General features: G+C 40.7%; 2 protein-coding genes across 4 annotated transcripts; both read left to right on the forward strand.

Annotated features, from left to right (window-relative positions):
* Positions 1 to 544: 544 nt before the first annotated feature.
* LOC115671074 (nuclear transcription factor Y subunit A-3-like) lies at positions 545 to 7,655 on the forward strand. 2 transcript variants are annotated; one of them, XM_056320908.1, is made up of 7 exons: positions 545 to 617; positions 729 to 916; positions 4,286 to 4,680; positions 4,993 to 5,105; positions 5,177 to 5,248; positions 5,783 to 5,962; positions 6,936 to 7,655. In XM_056320908.1, the coding sequence occupies exons 3-7, from the start codon at positions 4,371 to 4,373 to the stop codon at positions 7,305 to 7,307; spliced, it is 1,047 nt and encodes a 348-aa protein (XP_056176883.1). In that variant the 5' UTR covers positions 545 to 617; positions 729 to 916; positions 4,286 to 4,370; the 3' UTR covers positions 7,308 to 7,655. The 2 variants fall into 2 exon arrangements, with proteins under 2 accessions (XP_056176883.1, XP_056176884.1); XM_056320909.1 differs by lacking the exon at positions 545 to 617 and having other exon boundaries at positions 664 to 916.
* Positions 7,656 to 11,833: 4,178 nt separating this feature from the next.
* LOC115671075 (alpha/beta hydrolase domain-containing protein WAV2) lies at positions 11,834 to 16,815 on the forward strand. Of its 2 annotated transcripts, none has more exons than XR_008818704.1 (8): positions 11,834 to 12,117; positions 12,759 to 12,794; positions 12,945 to 13,023; positions 13,137 to 13,191; positions 13,268 to 13,384; positions 14,191 to 14,355; positions 15,278 to 15,617; positions 16,457 to 16,815. XR_008818704.1 is itself a non-coding variant. In XM_030592546.2 (8 exons), exons 1-8 carry the CDS (start codon positions 11,880 to 11,882, stop codon positions 16,471 to 16,473), a joined length of 960 nt encoding a protein of 319 aa, XP_030448406.2. In that variant the 5' UTR covers positions 11,837 to 11,879; the 3' UTR covers positions 16,474 to 16,815. The 2 variants fall into 2 exon arrangements, 1 of the variants encoding a protein (XP_030448406.2); XM_030592546.2 differs by having other exon boundaries at positions 11,837 to 12,117; positions 15,278 to 15,530.
* The last annotated feature ends 1,321 nt before the right edge of the window (positions 16,816 to 18,136 follow it).

The following is an 18,136-nucleotide window of genomic DNA, read 5'->3' on the forward strand; positions in this document are numbered from 1 at the left end:
CAATCAAAAAACATAATGAATAAATAAATAAATGAAAACAAATAGTATTTCAGGTGGCGATATTTAATTCGATTTTCTTTTTCCATCGCCCAGTCCCCAGCCCACGCGCGGGAGCTGCACGCGCCCCGAAAAAACCCATTATATGGATAACTGCAGCTAAATAGATCATTCATCTTTTTTCACCGAGAGGAATTTCACTGTAAAAACGGAAGGGTTTAACTCAGAGTTCTGGGTAAACGTGAGAAGAAGGGAAAACAAGAACACCTGATGCGGGGGTGGAGTCGACGTTCAGCGGAGGCGCGTGGAGAAGGATCCGCGACAGTGAATGGCGGCTGGCGGGGGGGGGGGGGGCAGAGGGAAGAGAGAGAGAGAGGGAGGGAGGGAGAGAGCGACGGCTATGGAGGGTTAAGGGTGGTGGAGGTGGAGGTGGAGGTGGAGGAGGAGGCCTGTTTGGGTGCGTGGGCCATTTGGAAAGGGACGTCAGGGTTTAAATTTTTACAAAAAACAAGCAAAGGTGGAAGAGAGAGAGAGAGAGAGATGAGTGGCGGTGGGTGGTGGATGTCTTTATTGTATTCCCCTCGTCTTTCCAAGGTCTTATTTTTATGGGAGTTTAATGGGTGGGTTCTCTCCCTCCCTCTCTCTCTCTCTCTCTCTCTCTCATCTGTACTTCTCCTCCTTTTCCTTGGATTTTAATTTGTGGGTGTTGTTTTTTTTTTTAGTCACGGCAGAAGGAAGATAGAAACAATGAGGCACGGAGGGGGGGTTTTAGTGTAGAGAGAGAGAGACACATAAGAGAGAGAAAGGGACTTCGTGGAGTGGGAGGAGGAGGAGGAGGTTTCGAGGGGGGAGACATGTTCAGCTTGATCCCAACAGTACTGTTCTTTGCTTCTTCCCTCCTAAACCAGATCCTACACAGGTGTCTATCTCTGGCTTATTCTTGCTTATCTCTCCAGCTTTTCCATTGCTTGTGCTATTTCCCTTTCTTATTCTCTCCCTTTTTCCTCTTTGGAGCTAGTTTTCTTTTTTGTTTCTCTTGTGCTCTTCTTCCTCTTCCATGGAGCTTGTTTGCCTATTTTTTTGTGTGGGTGGCATGGAATAGGATAGAATCTAGCTGGGTCGGTCTTATCTTGTTGATGCATGTTGAGTTTCAAGTTGTTGCTTTACTCATCATTGCTTCTTCTTCCTTTTATTGAAGTAGGGATGAGTAGGTCCCTTATGAAAAATCTTTTCCCCGTTGCTTGTTTGGTAGCATGGGGTCCTGTGTTTCCTTGCTTTCGCTCTTTTGGCTGGGAGTTTCTTTGCTCTTTCACGTATATACATCTTCTTCACCGCACTTATATCATGTTTATTCTCTTGGTTTTTAGTGAGGGTCCTTCTCTGTTGCTGAAATTTCCCCCCCTTTTTTTTTTCTGGAACGCAAAGGAAGGATTTCTGCTGAATTTGTCGAGGCCCCGTATGACCCTTTTTGATTCTTATTTGAACGAGTCATGGCCAAGATGGGGTTGTTGAGAAATTATTTATTAAAGGGTCCTTTTGGCCCTAGTGTTTTGGCTGATTCATTGGCCAGTTGGAGTTTAAACTTGAGACCCCCACCACACTCTCAGGCCATCTGTTCCTTTTTGTTTCTTGTTTCTTGTTTCGATCTGTTGCATGTTGTCCACTTGTACAAAGACAATCCACCTGTCTCATGTATTGACTGGAGGACATAACGTTTGCACTCTTTTGAGCTTTTCTGGAGTTAGGGTTCTTTTCTTTTTAATTTGTTTTCTTTTTTCCTTTCCTTTGCCACATGAATCCGGTGAATTGCATTTGTGGACTAGTACACTGGAGCTGCTCCTTCCTGTGAACCCATTTGTTGGGTCAATCATTGGTCTGGATTTGACATAAGAAATGAATTTAGCCATATCACATTCCAGGTTGTGATGCATTCTTGGAACACTCATGCATGCTTAACATTTGACTGCTGATACCAGCAATCTCTGTGGTGGTTGGATATGCTAGCTTTGTGTCCATGTCTCCTTTTTCTTATCTTTTCGTTTTTCGTGCAAGGGGTTTTTTGACTGAGAGTTGGCTTATCTTATTTTGCCTTTTCAAGATTCAATAGCCATGGGTTTTGTGTTTAGGGAACCTAAGATACATCTCTATAAACTGCTAGGTGCAGTCAAACTTACTGGCTAAATTAATTTGCTCTCAGTATTCTAAAATTTGGTTTTCGAAGTCTGTGGCTTTCTATGTGAACCTTTTGATGTTGTGGGGTAGAAAATATATGGTTTTACTATAAGCTAACCTTTCTCAAATTCGTTATATGAAAAGCTTGTAGTGGTTGGTAATTCGTAACATGCTCTTTGGTATAATATATAGATAGATGTTATTACGATTTGGAATGATTAATTGTTAGCATTCATCAAATTTTAAAAGTTGTCTCATAGAATGGGAATGGGACTCCGCTGCCCTTCAAGGGCAAGTATCTTACTGAATTTTTCCATATTACTGGTGGGGAGGTCGATGGCGAACAAATTTTGCACACTTTGTAATATAGAGGATATCGATGCTGCATTACCTTATAAACTTAGTCATAAAGGTTACGGAGGTTTGTATGGCTATCACATTTCCATGGAAAGAGATCTATCACGGATTGTGTAACAGTTTAGAAGAGGCCACTTATAGGAGACATTGGTGTTTTCTTGCTGTCAAAGACATTGGTGTATTCTCTCCATAATGGAGTTTATCTTACAAATTTTCCTTGTATCTGCTGACTTTTGATTGATGGTAGACCTTAGGTATTGATAAAAGTGCATGTTAGGAATTTAATTATTAAACAATGCCTTCATCTAAGTGCTTCAACATATGAGCTGGAATTGTCTCACAAGTTTTTTCATGGTATTGGACAGGAGGTGTGGTGATCAACTCTCTCTAGGCCCTTATTTGCCTCTCCATTTATTGTTATTTCTATGCTTCGTTCTTAGGCAAAGTCAAGCTTACGTATGAGAGGAGAGTTAGGCACACAAACCATGTCTTTATGTAATTGAAAACTTAAACTTTTAGATTTTTTGGTAGTGGTTTAGCAAAAATCTGTAGTGTGCATAGGAAATGAAGGTCAATGAATTATCTATGAAAGATCTCTCTCTCTCTCTCTCTCTCTCTCACACACACACACACACACACACACAACCACACACAAAATACAGATTTACATGCATATGTATAGCTTCCTTCCATATGAGATAGTCAGAAAGGAAAATTAAAAGTTAATTACATGGGTGCCTTCAAACAAGATATAGGTGATATGACAAAAAAAAGAAAACGAGATATAGGTGAACATCCTCATCTAAATCGTGAATGTTGCAATCTGCTTAGAAAGCACGACTTTGCAAATCAGCTGTGCATGGAGAACTTTAACATGTTGATTCAGTATCCTAAAACTTTAGACCGTTTGTGATTGCATGTTCTTGTTCTTTTGGTGCATTTAGATGGGAATAAGCCTGGCTGCTTTAGACGAAAGTGTTTGATTTCTCCAGATGCTTCTAATCCAGTCTTCTTATTTGTGTCTTCTGTGTGTCACAACATCCACAAACACTCACCCACACACAGTAACTTCTTTTTTTCAAGTACTAGACGTGTTTATTTTTTCTTCTTGAGGTGCAGATTTTATTAGTTTCAGGCATTGAACTTTGTATCTGACTTTCTTTATTCTTTTCCAGATCCCAAAAAAATCAAGAAGTTATTTTTTAAAGCACGCATCTAAGCACAGAGCAGGATTTATTCCACAGGATGAACTTTTGTCAACATCTCGTGGCCTCATTAAATTTGTTTAGTTTTTGCTTGTCATACTAATTCTTTGGGACCTTTATAGTAGGAAGAAATTTTATGCTTTAGGTATTATGGGTTTTAGTTTGCATGCTACTCCAAGATTGAAATTCACTTCCATTGGTGAGTTTTCAAGTGAGTCAGATAATGACCATGTAAACAGTCCCTCCGGCTACAACTTAAAATTTAGGCCATCCTTGATTCTGGTGCTATTGTTGTCACGAATAAATCCCTTTATTGGTTCATAGCACCCCCTTTTACTTTAACTGTTGATGTAACCATTTTTCATTTTGTATGTTTATTGCATTAAGTTCTTGTTAGGTTTTTGCCTTCCCTTACTTTTCATATGTTTGATAGAAAATTCCTCACGTGATGCCATGTTTCTTATCTCAAACTGTACCTCCTTTATCAGAGAGATAGAAAGAAAATGGACTTTATATGTCCAACTCATTGGAATTCATTTTTCTTCTGTGAGCAGCTGATATCTGAATGAGTTGAGAGGAGCTCATTTCTTGTTCACCGTCTACTTGAATTTGGATCACTTTAAAAATTGCCGGAACTAGATGCCTATAAGAATCCAGAACTTGCCGAAGAAAAGTTTCGATCAAGGTTCGATCCTCTCAATGCCTCATGTCGGGGTAACTTACCCACCGTGGTGGAACCCAAATGAACAGCAACTTCCACCATCTATACCCAAAAGTAGTGGTTTGAAAGTGGAATCTCCACCCGTGCTCCATCACCAAGCAAAGCATTTAGGTCTTCAAATGCAAGAACAGGAATCGTCTTCAACTCAATCAGCTGGCAATTCTTGCCATGAAGTGAGTGTCGTGGGTGGGGCCAACTCTCAAGATCAAAGCATTTCATCTGAATCTGGTACTTTACTTTTTTCGATTTTCTGCTATTCTTTTTGTTTTTGTGGAGGAGACTAGGGGAGGGTGTAGTAATATAGGTATATGTTTGTATCTGTATGCTACCATTTATAGATTTGGATTTGGTTCATTTTCGAGGGCGCATTTTATGATGCTACGGGACTGTCTCTATGACTTTAGAACTAACCTGAGAATCTAGTTCTGGTCCTCATTAGTCTTAGCAGTTTCTTTCTTGACTTAAGTTCTGTAATTCGCTGCTCGAGTGTGCAACTCTGATTGGTTTAACTTTTCACTGGTTGCTTATTCTTTGATCTAGGTCAAGATGAAAGTTGCGGCAGGAGCTTTGAAGGTCAGACAAAGCCAATGTTCTTATTCAACAATCCGGAGATTGTCTTCAATTCTTCACTAGCTGATCAAAGCCAACCTCTGGTATGCTGAGCCATTATTTTGGTTTCTCTGTGTTGGTAGATTGTTCTTCTTATGCTTGTTTCACTGTCCAGATCCGTGTTCCATATCCCCCGGTCGATCCTTATTTCGGTGGGTTGCTGACTGCTTACAGACCGCAAGCTATTGTAAGTGAAAGTTCATGTCTCTTCATTAATTTTTTTTGTCAAATAGAATGCACTTCATTTGCTGAAACGACATGATTTCTTTACATTGTGAGTAAATTCCACCTATAATCACTACGCTTACGTTTAATCGAGTCTTTGAACTTTAATTTTGATTACCCAATGCACTAAACTTCCATTTCTTCTCAATTGATTTATTTCAACGGGAATCCACCCATTTATCTAGATGATGTGGATGCGGTAGTGCATGGCCAATCTTTTGACCATCATGTCATTGTCACATGGGCACCACATGGGAGTCTCGCTGAGAAAGTGGCAGGATTTTAATCAAAATGCATCCATTGAAAGAGATTTGAAAGTCTGGTGCATCAGTTAATTGAAGTCAAACTTCAGTAATTGATTGCAAAATCCGGGATAGTGAAATTTACCTGGGACCTTTTGTAGGTTGCTGATTTTTTTAATGTTCTCTAGATGTTCCCTCCCCCACTTTCAACTATCTTTGGAAACTTTTAAGACTTCTTTTATTTGGGAGCCCAGATTCAATCCCAGGTAGGATCTCAAATGTTAGGGATGGCACCTGGACGTGTTCCATTGCCACTTAACCTTGCAGACGACGGACCAATCTACGTCAATGCAAAACAATATCATGGAATTCTTCGGAGGAGGCAGTCACGTGCAAAGCTGGAGGCTCAAAACAAACTAGTCAAAGCTCGAAAGGTGTGTGTTCATCTTCATTGACGAGTTGATCTTAGGCTGCACTGCATCTGGTGTCATGAGTCCAGATCATGAACTCCAGTAAACCTTTCTCCTGTGTGAAACCATTTGGAATTTGTTTTGAGCTGTGGCCGACAATTACTTCAATGAGTATGCATAAGAGGTCACATCTGCATGTATATTGGCTTTAGCCGGAATAATATGACACCATTAATAGCACAAAATAATGAAGGGAGAAAAAACTGAAAACTGAAATTTAAAGAGAATTTGCATATGTTGCATTTTCTAGAATTACTCCTCAGAAGATATAGTGTAAAAATGATCGCACGTGATGTAGCAGTAACAAGTTATCAACCAGTTTCTATTTGTAATCTTGTGTCTTTTCTCACTAATTGGGCAAAGAGGGTGCTAGTTGGGCACCCTCCCGCTCCCTCATGTGGGCTTGTCTCGCACATTCCAAACATGAAGGAATTTGACTATAGAACTCTCGAATGTTAGATAATCTGATTGTTTCTTTGTGTCTCCAAAATCAATTGGCAGGAATAATCAAACTCTCTCTTTTGTTGTAAGTATTCAACACGGAATGATAATAAATTCTTTTGTTATCCAACCGAGGAAGTATTTCTTTGATACTATACTTTCTCTCCGCTGAATAACGCTAGGCTCATAAGTTGTGCGTGTACATGGCACTGAGAGAATGGGTTCCTAGATATGAGCTAATGTAACAATTGAGCGAGTAGGCTCTGCATCACTTTTTAAACTTGAAAAACAATTAGTTTCTTCTTGGTTCTAGCAAATTAAGACATGTTGGATGAGATGTCTGGTGATCTGATGTTGACTCGAAGTTATGCTGACATAAAATGAATGAAGCCTCACAGATTGCTAGTCCCGTCAATCACAGTGGTTGCGAAGTTCTTCCTAATTAGATGGTGATAATATTCTTTTGTTTCAACTTTTTTCACCTGATCAAATGCAGCCTTATCTTCATGAGTCGAGGCATATTCATGCCCTAAATAGGGTCAGAGGATCAGGCGGCCGCTTCCTCAGCATGAAAAAGCTTCAGCAGCTCGACCCAGCTTCAAGCAGTCACAGCCCGTGTGGCACTGGACCCAGAGCTCAAAATAAAGACGCTTGTGGACCAGAAACTCACCACGTGGGAGCCAGTGAGCGGCAGTTCACTTCGACCATGGCCAGTTCCAATGTCTTGAGCATGTCAAACAGCAACGCGGACTTCTACCCAGATAGCAGGTTCTCCGGGATCTCCGCCCACATGGCAGGAGCAATGCAGTGCAACGAGGGGCTCATGCACGGCGGCGCAGCCCAGCACTGCTCTTCATCCGTCCGGTGAGCGAGTGGTGCAAAGTCCTAAACCACTACAGCACTGGACAGGGCAAATCATCCTTGGCTTTGTTAGGTTTAATTCCCAACCGTTTCATACTTCGGTCGCACGATGACGCCGTGTTGTCACTGATACTGTTTTACTGATGTTGATTGGGAAATTCAAGTTAGATGTGTCGGTAGATTCGTGGATGTGTCCATGAAGCATTCCGGGTCATCCCGGTTCTTCGCGGGGTATGTTGTAGTTGTTCACTGCATGTCTCTGTCTGTGTTTGCTTAAGAAATTGCCGTACACATTACTTCTGGCCTGCAGGAAAAGAAAAGTTCTGCACATTAGAGTCAAGCTTTACTTGGTTAACTTCTTTTTTGGGGAATGAAATGGAGTTGGGACAGTGAATGATGGATAGATTGGGACTTGCAATTGAGCTTGTTGAATGCCTTGATCTGCGTCCAATGTAGAAGTAATCTTAAGTATGGGTGATCGGTTCCCACCCTAAAACCGAAAACCTCCCACTAAAGGACCGGTTTCATAAAATGGGAATTGAGAACCATCCGGTCCGATTCTTAGGTGGGCCCGTGAAATTGGTCTTCTGGACATTGTGTTGTTTAAATTTTAGGGTTTCAATCCCTTTCCCTTTTGTTGGGGGTGGAGATGGACTAGAAATGAAGAAGAAAAAAAAGAAAAAAAAATTTACGTGGATATATGGATCATTTGCGATAAGAATAATTTGAAAAATATTTTTCTCAAAAAATAATTGTTGTATTGCTTGAAATAATTAGTTAATGAAAAATATTTTTAGTATTGACAAAAATTTATATTAAATTTTTTTCGTGAACGATGAAAATATTTTTTGTTAATCATTTTATGAGTGATATAAGCGATCATGATAATTTAAAAGGTATTGAAAATGAAAGTAATGAAAAACCAAAATCATGAGGCAACGGTAGAGCGGGGAGGAGGGCATGGAATCTCTTCTTATAAAAAAATAAAAGGGAGAATAGAAGGGGTTTTATCGACCTAACTTTAGTTAATTATTGTTTAAAAAAATTAAACTTTAGTTAAAGTGTGCACGTAAGACTCTAATCTGCCAATAAAGAGGTGTAAGTGGGGTCCTTTTGGCTAAAGATAAGATTTCATCGTGCAGTTCCGGAACATATCCCATCTATAAATAAAACTAATCGAAAATGAAAACTTTATGTTAAAGAAGATAAAGTAAATTTAGCGAGATATCTCGTGAATTTATCTGATTTTGAAACGAGTTTTTTCGTCGTAAAAGAAAGAGTTAAAAATCGGCTAGTCTTGCCTGTGGTGGGTTATAATATTCTTTTTGTTATTACGATTTGCGAAGGAAATCAATAAGTGCTTGTTATCCAAATAATTGTTTGTTGGTCGAAATATTACAAAGACGGGCAAGTGTGTCTATTTGAATGCATAGTGGTATTTTTGTTTGGAAAGTTCGAATGAAATTGTACATGGTACTTCACACATCCAAAGCGAAAATAGTAGATAGAGTGAAGAAATTAGTAAAATTCACGAAAGAAGTTATTTCTTATCGTCGTATGGAGAATTATGAAAGTGAGATAGTTCGAGAGTGATGAGTCGACGTGATCGATGAACGAGTCCGAACAGTTGGGACAGGTAGCGAGCGTAAAATTTCAAACCCCAAACTTGTATTCAATTGAAAAAGCATCGAATTTTCCTTAATATATGTTTTGATCCTAAAGGACGCAAATGAACGAATTAGGGTGTATTTGGTTCGCGAAAAATTACTGATTTGCAAAATATTTTCCTAAAAATGATACTTTGGATCGCTTACAAAAAAAATATTTTCATCGTCCATGAAAATGCTTAGACATAAATTATTATCTAAGCATTTTGAAATTATTTTCACCGACTAATTATTTTAAGTAACACAAACGATTATATTTAGGAAAATAATTTTCAAATCATTTATTTTCAGCAAAACAAATAATGCTTCAATCCCGAAAAACTTCTTATCTTAGCTCACGTGCCCAAAGCCCCTTGAGCCAAAACGCGGGCGTTTGGGAACAATTTTAGAAACGCCATTTAAGAAAAGTCAGCCTTGGGAAGGCTAAAAGCCCATGACATGTCCCAGGCTGCCTTGGGCTTTTAGCTTTCTCAGCATGCAAGGCTCGGGTTAGTGATTTTTTTTTAGCTTCCGAAACTATCCTAATCAATTTTTCGGTTTTACCCTCGTTTATGATTGGTCATCATCTTCTTTGTTGAGATTGGCCGACGTGGTCGCGCTTGATGGCAAGGGATCGAAGAGGGGCTGGTGACAGGCCGGAGAGGGGCCGGCGTGGTCGCATGACCCAGGCGACCATCGCCTGGGGTCGCGTGACCTCATATGGCCCTTGCTGAGGTTGCGTGACCCCAAGCGTCCCTCGGTAGGAGTCACGCGACCCATGCCAAGGTTGCCCGAGATCGCGCGACCTCAGGCGGCCCTGCCTGGGTTGCTCGACCCCAAGCGGTCCTCGTCAGGCGCTTATCCGAGGTCGTGCGACCTCATACGACAGCCGCCGACGCTAGATCTAGGTTGCCGATGGCCGCCTGCCCTTCGCAGGGGTTTGAGTTGTTTATTTATTTATTTTTAAAAAAATAAGAAAAGTCTTTTATAAAAATAATTTTTCCAAACACAGTTTAGCTAAAATTGCTTTACAAAGGACTTTTAAGTTACAATTTAACAAACACAATTTGCATTTTGGAAAAATCTTGCATTTTCCCAAAGGTTCAACCAAACGCAGCTGATATATAGTGTGACAAATTACTTCCATGTATTGTAAAGCAAATTCGAAATTAGCCTTCAACATCAAATTTCACCTAAATTCCGGCAGAAATGCCATGCTTTCACCATAATATATGTATTAACCTTGTATTACCGAATAATAGACAACTTGGTAAATAATTTAAGATGAAAACAAAAATATCAAGTTATCCTCCCCCCCCAAAATAAAAAGAGGCCCTCGTAGGAATTCTATAATCCATAATTTAAATAACCTTTAATAGTCTGTCTTAAGCTAAATCTATTTCTTATAGTACCTCAAATTAGGGGTGATCGGTTCTTGATTTTAAGACCGAGGATCGAACCAGTTGGTCCTAGGACTGGGAATCAGTCATTCTGAATTTAGTTCGCATTTTACAATAAAAATATATATATGTACTCGGTTCGGTCCGAACCGATTTGGTTCCCCCTTGAAACTGGAAACCGGACCGCTCGGACACTGATTCCATTTTTGGGAACCGGGATCTAATCAATACTCCCGGGAACCGGACCAAATAGGCCGATCCAGTCCGGTTCGAGCGATTTCTTATTTGGGCAGTCCATTTTGCATACCTCTACCTCAAATCACATCACACCTATTCTTTTTCTATTAAAATATAGCGTGTCATTTTTGCTAGTGTAAAAAGAAAGAGGATTCAAATTGAATCTAATGTATAATTATTAGCTGAGCTCGCCTTATTCCTTCTTAATTACCCTAACTAGTTACAAATGATTGATTTTGGCTTAATTCTCCAAAAAAACTCACAATTTTAGATTTAATCCCAATTTAGCCCCGATCCTTTTTTTTGTCTTAAAAAAGTTACGAAATTTCACTATACTCGCGTTCAGAAATTGCCTCTGGTCTCTTCAAAATTATCAACATCAAGGCTGATTCACAATCAAAACCCACAGCTTTCACCAACACTCTCATCTTGGTACGGAACAACAACATCCTCTTGAAGAGACCATAGGCGAATTTTAGATGCAAGGTAAATTTGAAATAATTTTTTTTGTAAAGTTCGGGGCAAAATTCGAATTAGACTTAAAGTTGGAGGTTTTTTAAGAAAAAGGATAATGAAACAAATAGTCTCTAAACTTTGTCACAATTTGTAATGTGGTGCTCGAATTTTTAATTTGGCTCAATATGGTCCATGAGCTTTAGCCTAATGTTCAATATATTCCTCGAAATTTTAATTTCTTCGACGTGTTCCCTAGATTTTCGGAACATGTTCAATGTAGTATTTGAATTATATGAATATGTTCGATGCTATCCTTCCTTCAATTTAATATCATAGACAACATTGAATATTTTCATATAGCCCAAGTACTAAATTGAATATGTACAAAAATTCATGGACCAAACTGAACAAATCAAAAGTTCATAGATCACATTGCACATTATTGAGAGGGGCAATATTAAACAAATCAAAAAAATTCAGGAACCATACTGCATGTGGAACAAAATTCATGGACTATTTGTGTTTTTTTTTTTTTTTTTGTGTAACTCGAGTTCGTCGTCACGAAAAGAGAGAGAGAGAGAGAGAGAGTACGGTCGTCATCGTCAACAACCTCCGCATCACCTGAAACGCCGAAGGTCTCGAGCTCGAGTCGTCTTCGTCTCCCTCTCTATCTCTCTCTCCTCCTCACATCGCAACAAGCAGCAGCAGCAGCAGCAGATCATCGCACGCCCTCTTCGCACTCCTCCTCCTCACTCTCCTCCTCCGCCAGAGCCAGAGCGAGCGCGAGCGCGAGCGCGAGAGAGAAGGGAAGGGGAGAGAGAGGGAGAGGGTGTCTCGGAAATGGTGTCGTACGTGAACGCGCTGCTGTACGGGGTGGGGGGCATCGTGGTGGCGGGCATGGCGCTGCTGGTGGCCTTCCAGGAGCGCCTCGTGTACGTGCCGGTGGTGCCGGGCCTCACCAAGTCCTACCCCTTCACCCCCGCCCGCTTCCGCCTCCTCTACGAGGACGTCTGGCTCAGATCCCCCGACGGCGTCAACCTCCACGCCTGGTTCATCAAGCTCTTCCCCGACTCCCGCGGTCAGTCCCCCCTCATCCTCCTTCCCCTCTTCCCCCCGTCGCTCGAATCCGCGCCTCGCTTCGGCCTTCGATTCGATGCGAGATTCGCGCTCGAGCCTCCTCGAATTGAGCGTCGTAGGGTTTGGGCAATCGTGTGATGTGGATCGAATCGCGCGAAATTGGACCTTCCGTTAGCTCCTGCTGGAGCTCCGCGTTCGGCCGGGGTTTAACCGGATCTGGTCTCTTCGGTCGCTGGATTAGTCAGGTGGCGCTTTGGTGCATTCTAGTGATTGCTAATACGAGCTTCTTAATGAGGCTAAAAGAGTGCTTTTTTGAAGCTTCAAGGCTCGGTAGGGAATGATGCTTTGAGGATTTTTGTTTGTTTGGGGGGAACTGACGCAATTGGGCTCGCGATCAACTGTTTGATCGAATTATCGACGGACACGTCGTGATTTGAGATGGATTACTGCGCTTTCTTTGCTGAAAGTACTGAATTGCCGCTGAACAGAACATGCGGCTGCCGTGTTTGCACCTTTTGCGGGCGTAATCATTTCTCCATTGGTTTTGGCGTGCTTTGAATGCCGCTGTTTTGCTACTGTAACCTCTTTCATAATCCGGATTTCGACGTGCTTACCTCTTGCGGGTTGTCGTCTGTTTTGCAGGTCCGACTGTTCTGTTTTTCCAAGAGAATGCTGGAAGTATCCTTATTGTCTGCGTCTACACTCAATCGTTACTGTTTGTGCTTGTTAGTTGGCCCTAGATATGAATCATCCAGCTCTCGGTCATGCTTGCTTATGATCCAGCTTGCTTCTATTGCTATTTAGTATCCTTAACATTTACATCAACAGATATTGCTCATCGTCTTGAAATGGTTCGCATAATGTTGCAGAAGTTGCAGTGCAATGTGTTTATGCTTTCGTATCGAGGGTATCTATCTCCTTTTTCATAAAGCAAGTTCAAGTTACATTTGGATTTGAAATACCTGGTGGCTTTCATATTTTTTTCTTCCATTTAATTGAGTATGTCCCGGTGCCTTGCAGATATGGGGCGAGTGATGGCTATCCTTCTCAGCATGGCATCACACTAGATGCTCAGGTGTCGTAATCTATTATTTGTTTACCTATTAGATTTTTCCAAATATCGATTGTCATTATTCAATTTGTTTGGTTAGGCTGCATTGGATCATCTTCGTGCAAGGACTGACATTGATACCTCCAGGATAGTTGTATTTGGAAGGTCACTTGGAGGAGCAGTTGGAGCAGTTCTTACAAAAAACAACCCCGATAAGGTATAGGTTTGGTTTTCTCTTCTCATTCTTTTACTCTCTTTTTTACATTTTTTTCCTTTTTGAAGCTGGCTGTAAGGACATTTAGATTATAGACCTTTTTTTCCTGTGAATTTAGTACTTTATAAGCTGAGTTGTGTATGAGGAAGGATGTTGGTGTAAATGACATCACTCCGAGAGAGATGCATAAGAACCATACTCGATTAAGTAAGGTATTAATGGAGCGGGTGTATGTTTAGTGGTGAGAATGTGAAGGGGGAATGTGGTGGTCCAAGCAGTCGAAGTTGAGTTTAAGGGGTTAATGGATAGCAGATTTTCTCTTGTCCATTGCACTTGATGCTTTTTCTTGTTTAACGTCTTTTATCTTGATTTAAATCTCTCCGCTGTACATGGTATGTTCTCGAGTTTGCACCTGATGAACCTTTTCAAATTTCTTTTTGTTGAATTGCCGAGTCTAACAATTTATTCCTTCAAATTTCCGCTATTCATACAGGAAACCCAAAGGAAAAACAGGGACCGATCATCTCCTTTTTACTTCCGTACTGTTAAGATTTAGATATAAGGCTTGTCATAGATAAGAATCGGGTTACCTGCTTCCTGCCTATGTGCATCTGATTGCTAGGTTGTCCTGAATATCCGACGGACAAGAATAGGCTTTTTTTTTTCCTGTAAATCGCATTGTGTTTATAGATATATCTCTCTCATCTAATTGGCCGTTCTTACAGAAACGGCGTTTCCTGGTTATACATGTTTAATTTCACATATTGATGGGTGGGGACATCATCTTTTTGCTACCCTGTTTTTGTCAGGTTGCTGCTATAATATTGGAGAACACTTTCACATCCATTCTAGACATGGCTGGAGTTCTACTGCCCTTTTTAAAGTGGTTCATTGGAAAAAGTACTTCTAGAGGCCTTCAAATTCTTAACATTCTCGTGCGATCTCCATGGAATACAATTGACGTCGTTGGTCAGGTTAGTTGCATGCTGGAAGTATGTCTTTTTCTTTTCTTCTTCTTCCAGGCGATTCTACTTATGCTGCTTGAAGAAAGCACCGAAAGGGGTGAAATTGCATTTATTTGATCCGTGTTTCGTTTTTGGGAAGCTCATCAAACCTTTTGGAGTTTATTGAAAATTTATGGACACACTTGCTATTCAAAATCTTCTTAACCCCCTTTTAGAGGTAGAGTTTCGACCTCTTTACCTAGAGGGTTGATTCCTTTTGTGTCAAAAGGCCCGATCCCTCAACTGTTGATACTTGATTTTCTATTGATATATGAATTGAAGATAGATCTTGATCTAATCTGCTTTAATTACTATGAAATTAGAAATTGTAATAGATGTTTATCCATTACATCTATGACTATGAAATGTGAATGGAATGCATAAAGTGGAGCTGAACCCTAACCCTTACTTCAAAAGGGGTTATCTTTTATGGGGATAAAAAGGAGATTTTAAAAAGTGGGGGTTTCGGTCGATTTTTAATTGAAGTATGTTGAGTGCCTGTGACATTTAATACTATTTTGCTGTGGGACTATTGGTATATGTGTCGAGCTTTTTTCTGCTAATATCAAAGGTAATGGAGCACCTGGTACTCATTAAATTTAGAGGTGGGTTCATTTCTGGGCATTGCCAGTGTGTTGCTCATTTTGGAGAAACATGTTTACATGGATTAACTTATATTTTCTAGAATGGTGCCTCTTTGCCAATAATGTCAGTTTGCATTTAATAAGATCATAGTCCAAAATATCGATCAGGTTCTTGTAGCTACTTGCTAATTCATGCAATGTGTCTTACAATGAACAATTTTGTGTTTAGTTTGTCTGAGCATTGCAGAGCGTTTCTTGTTAGTTTCAAATCCTCGCTTGGTAATTTCTTATATAATGTTTAATTTCAGATTAAACAGCCAATCCTTTTCCTCTCTGGATTGCAAGATGAGATGGTCCCCCCATTACATATGCAATTGCTGTATGCCAAGGCAGCCGCTCATAACAGGCAATGCGTTTTCGTGGAATTTCCAACTGGAATGCATATGGATACTTGGTTGTCAGGTGGAGATCGCTACTGGAGAACTTTGCAACTGTTCCTTGAACAGCATGTTCCAGAGAAGAAAGAAGAAAAACAGTCATCTCAAAATGAAAATTTTTCAGGTAAGGGAAGCCTGAAGTCACTAATGTGACACCTTGTTGCTTTTTGTTGATGAACCGTGGATGCAGAATACCTTTCTTCTTTATCAGGTAGTTTCATTAGTGTTGTATTTGCATTCTTCAACACTGGATGACAGCCATCCATTTCGGAAAACCTGTAGTTAATTTGCGTTTGGGGTGTTCATTTGTGACAAGGTTTTCTCTGTTGACATTCTTTGCACTTCTTTACACATGTCTCTGAATTGCAACTGCATTAGGCAATGTGACAGAGAGGTTCTCCTTCTTTTTCCACACCCTTTTATTTGGGCAAGAATTAGGTGCTGCTGGCTAGGTAACGCTATTGTATTGGTGGTTTTGTTGTACATTTTTCTGCACTCAATCTCACAATATAATTTGCGCTTAACCATCTCTCTCTTCTTCTCATTTAATTAGCCGGTCCACCACCTTCTAGCTCTCTCTCTCTACACATGAAGGAGACTGAAAAGTTGCACGTCTCTCTCTCCTCTTTTTTCTTTTTCATGGCTAAGAATCTCTCTCATGCCCTTCCTCCTTCCTCTTTATCTTCAACTTTTCTTCGTTTTCTTTTTCTCTTTCTTCTTCTCATGGCCATGGCTGAGCTTTGTAGCAGAGCTTGCGCGGCTATGGCCACTAGCTAGGGCTGAGCTCTGCTACAGAGCTCCCGTGGCCATGGCCGCGTTGGTTGCCATGGCCATGGACAAGCTTTGCTACAAAGCTTGCAGGGCTGGCCGTGGGCACGAGGCCTACCTCGCACTGCTCACGCCAATTGTGAGCAAGCGCAAAATAATGTTGAGTCAACTGATCAGAGTTGAGCGGCAGCTAATTTTAGTCCTGTTTTTTTTCCTTTTTCGATCTTTTCTTGTGAATATTGACAGTGACAACATACACTAATTCTTTCTGCCACTTGACAGATTTTGATGCTACTTAAGCTGCTGAGTACTTGACGTCCTAAATCCCAACGTTTTTCAATCTCCAATGCTGCAGCAATAGTGGTATGCATAGTCGGGGGGGCCCCATTGCTGCTTGGACAGGACTGATGTTATTGAGGAGGATGGGTTTTAGCTAAACCTTTCTATTCCCCTTGTGGGTGGAGACCAATAGGAATTGCTAAGTGTTATGAAGTACCTGAACTGAAATCATAGGATTACTGATGCAAATATTGATCATTCCTGCAGTATGAAAGGCTTTTTCCCAACCGTGTAACTTAGCAGTGATTTGTCTAACACATTTGACTGTTTAACTAGAAGTGCTGCCATTGATTTTGCCAGAACTTTTATTTGGTCCCGAAGGAAGTTCGTTCCTTGGTAAGGGAGGTCGAAGAGGCTTTCCCTAATCATCTCTTTCTGTGGTATGATGGTGAAATGATGCGGCGCATGAGAAATCGATGCGTAACACAGCATTTTAACACAAGTTTTCCCTAATCATCTCTCCAGTAATTTGATGAAGTTTTTTTCTCCTGGAAACAGAAAGTTTCCTTTCGCTTCAAGTGAATGAAGGCTTTGGCCGCTTTTGGCCGTTGCCTTATCAAATTCCTGAAGTCCTCAGGAGAGTGATCGAGTGCTCTTGCGAGCATCATCACTACGACCGGCATAGCATCTCTGTTGTCGCCATCTCATTCAATCGATCATTCTTAAACCACCGGTGTCATCGAGTAGCAACCTTTTGTGTGCCTCATTCGTGTCCTTTCCTTCCCTGATGGACATGTCTCGGCTTTTTGCACGCCAAATCCATTGCGCTATGGAGTCGCCTCCGAAGTCCTGAGCTCGAACAAGCGGTTCATTAGCAAAACCAATCTCCCCATAATTTTTGCTCCGGTGTCGTACGTCGAAGTCACGTTGTCCTCCGCCAGAGGAGGAGATCCATCTCCAAAAGAGGAAATCGGATCGTCAAAATAGTAGCCATTACACCTTTAGAATTCTTCCCTGGAAGTTAGGGCAGAGGAAGCGAGCCCCACGTAGCCTCCTAGTTAGCTAATTGTATTCCTGGCATTTTCCACGTAATAAAAATGGTTAATAAATAATAATAATGATAGTGATAATTATGGAGAATCATCGCTCCCGTAATTCAAAAAAAAATGTTCCATATTTTCAATGTTATAATTCACTAATTTAAGTTCAGGGATAATAATAGATATTTTTATATAGTTTATGAATTAATTTGAGTTTTTATAAAAAATTTAATGATTATATTAAATATATTAAAAATTCAAAGACGATATTATGTTGAGCTAAATTTTATGAATAATATTAGATAAATTAAAATTTTGGAAATCATTTTATACATCAAATCAAAATTGAGAGGTCGTTCGTATTAGATTTTCAAACTCGCGATTGCCCTTTAATTTTTCAGAAAAAGAGTAGAAAGGATTGGGCGGGACCCACAGAAAGTCTTGTCATGGACCCCACTACTCCTCCCCTTCCCCCTCCTCTTTTCTCGATGCATGATGCATTATAATATGTGAACCCGCAGATTGTGTGTGGCCCGGGAAAACCACCATGCGTCGTCCCCGTCGCTCCTCCCCCAACCCCCAGCCGGCTGCGATCCAGTGCGCACGCCAAGAGCAGCTCCCCCTTCGCACTCCAACGCATCGA

Source organism: Syzygium oleosum, unplaced genomic scaffold, assembly GCF_021117445.2.
Source record: "Syzygium oleosum isolate NSW1041296 unplaced genomic scaffold, Sole_v2.1 Sole_v2.21, whole genome shotgun sequence".
In the NCBI taxonomy this organism is placed as follows: Eukaryota; Viridiplantae; Streptophyta; class Magnoliopsida; order Myrtales; family Myrtaceae; genus Syzygium; species Syzygium oleosum.

What these genes read in the sequence shown, in the direction of transcription:
- LOC115671074 (XM_056320908.1), top strand. Translation starts at nt 4,371, where the DNA reads ATGCCTATAAGAATCCAGAACTTGCCGAAGAAAAGTTTCGATCAAGGT. An exon ending in AAGCATTTCATCTGAATCTG is followed by an intron (nt 4,681 to 4,992) that starts GTACTTTACTTT and finishes TCTTTGATCTAG; the next exon opens with GTCAAGATGAAAGTTGCGGC. An exon ending in CTGATCAAAGCCAACCTCTG is followed by an intron (nt 5,106 to 5,176) that starts GTATGCTGAGCC and finishes TTCACTGTCCAG; the next exon opens with ATCCGTGTTCCATATCCCCC.
- LOC115671075 (XM_030592546.2), top strand. Translation starts at nt 11,880, where the DNA reads ATGGTGTCGTACGTGAACGCGCTGCTGTACGGGGTGGGGGGCATCGTG. An exon ending in TTTCCAAGAGAATGCTGGAA is followed by an intron (nt 12,795 to 12,944) that starts GTATCCTTATTG and finishes TTACATCAACAG; the next exon opens with ATATTGCTCATCGTCTTGAA. An exon ending in TTTATGCTTTCGTATCGAGG is followed by an intron (nt 13,024 to 13,136) that starts GTATCTATCTCC and finishes GGTGCCTTGCAG; the next exon opens with ATATGGGGCGAGTGATGGCT.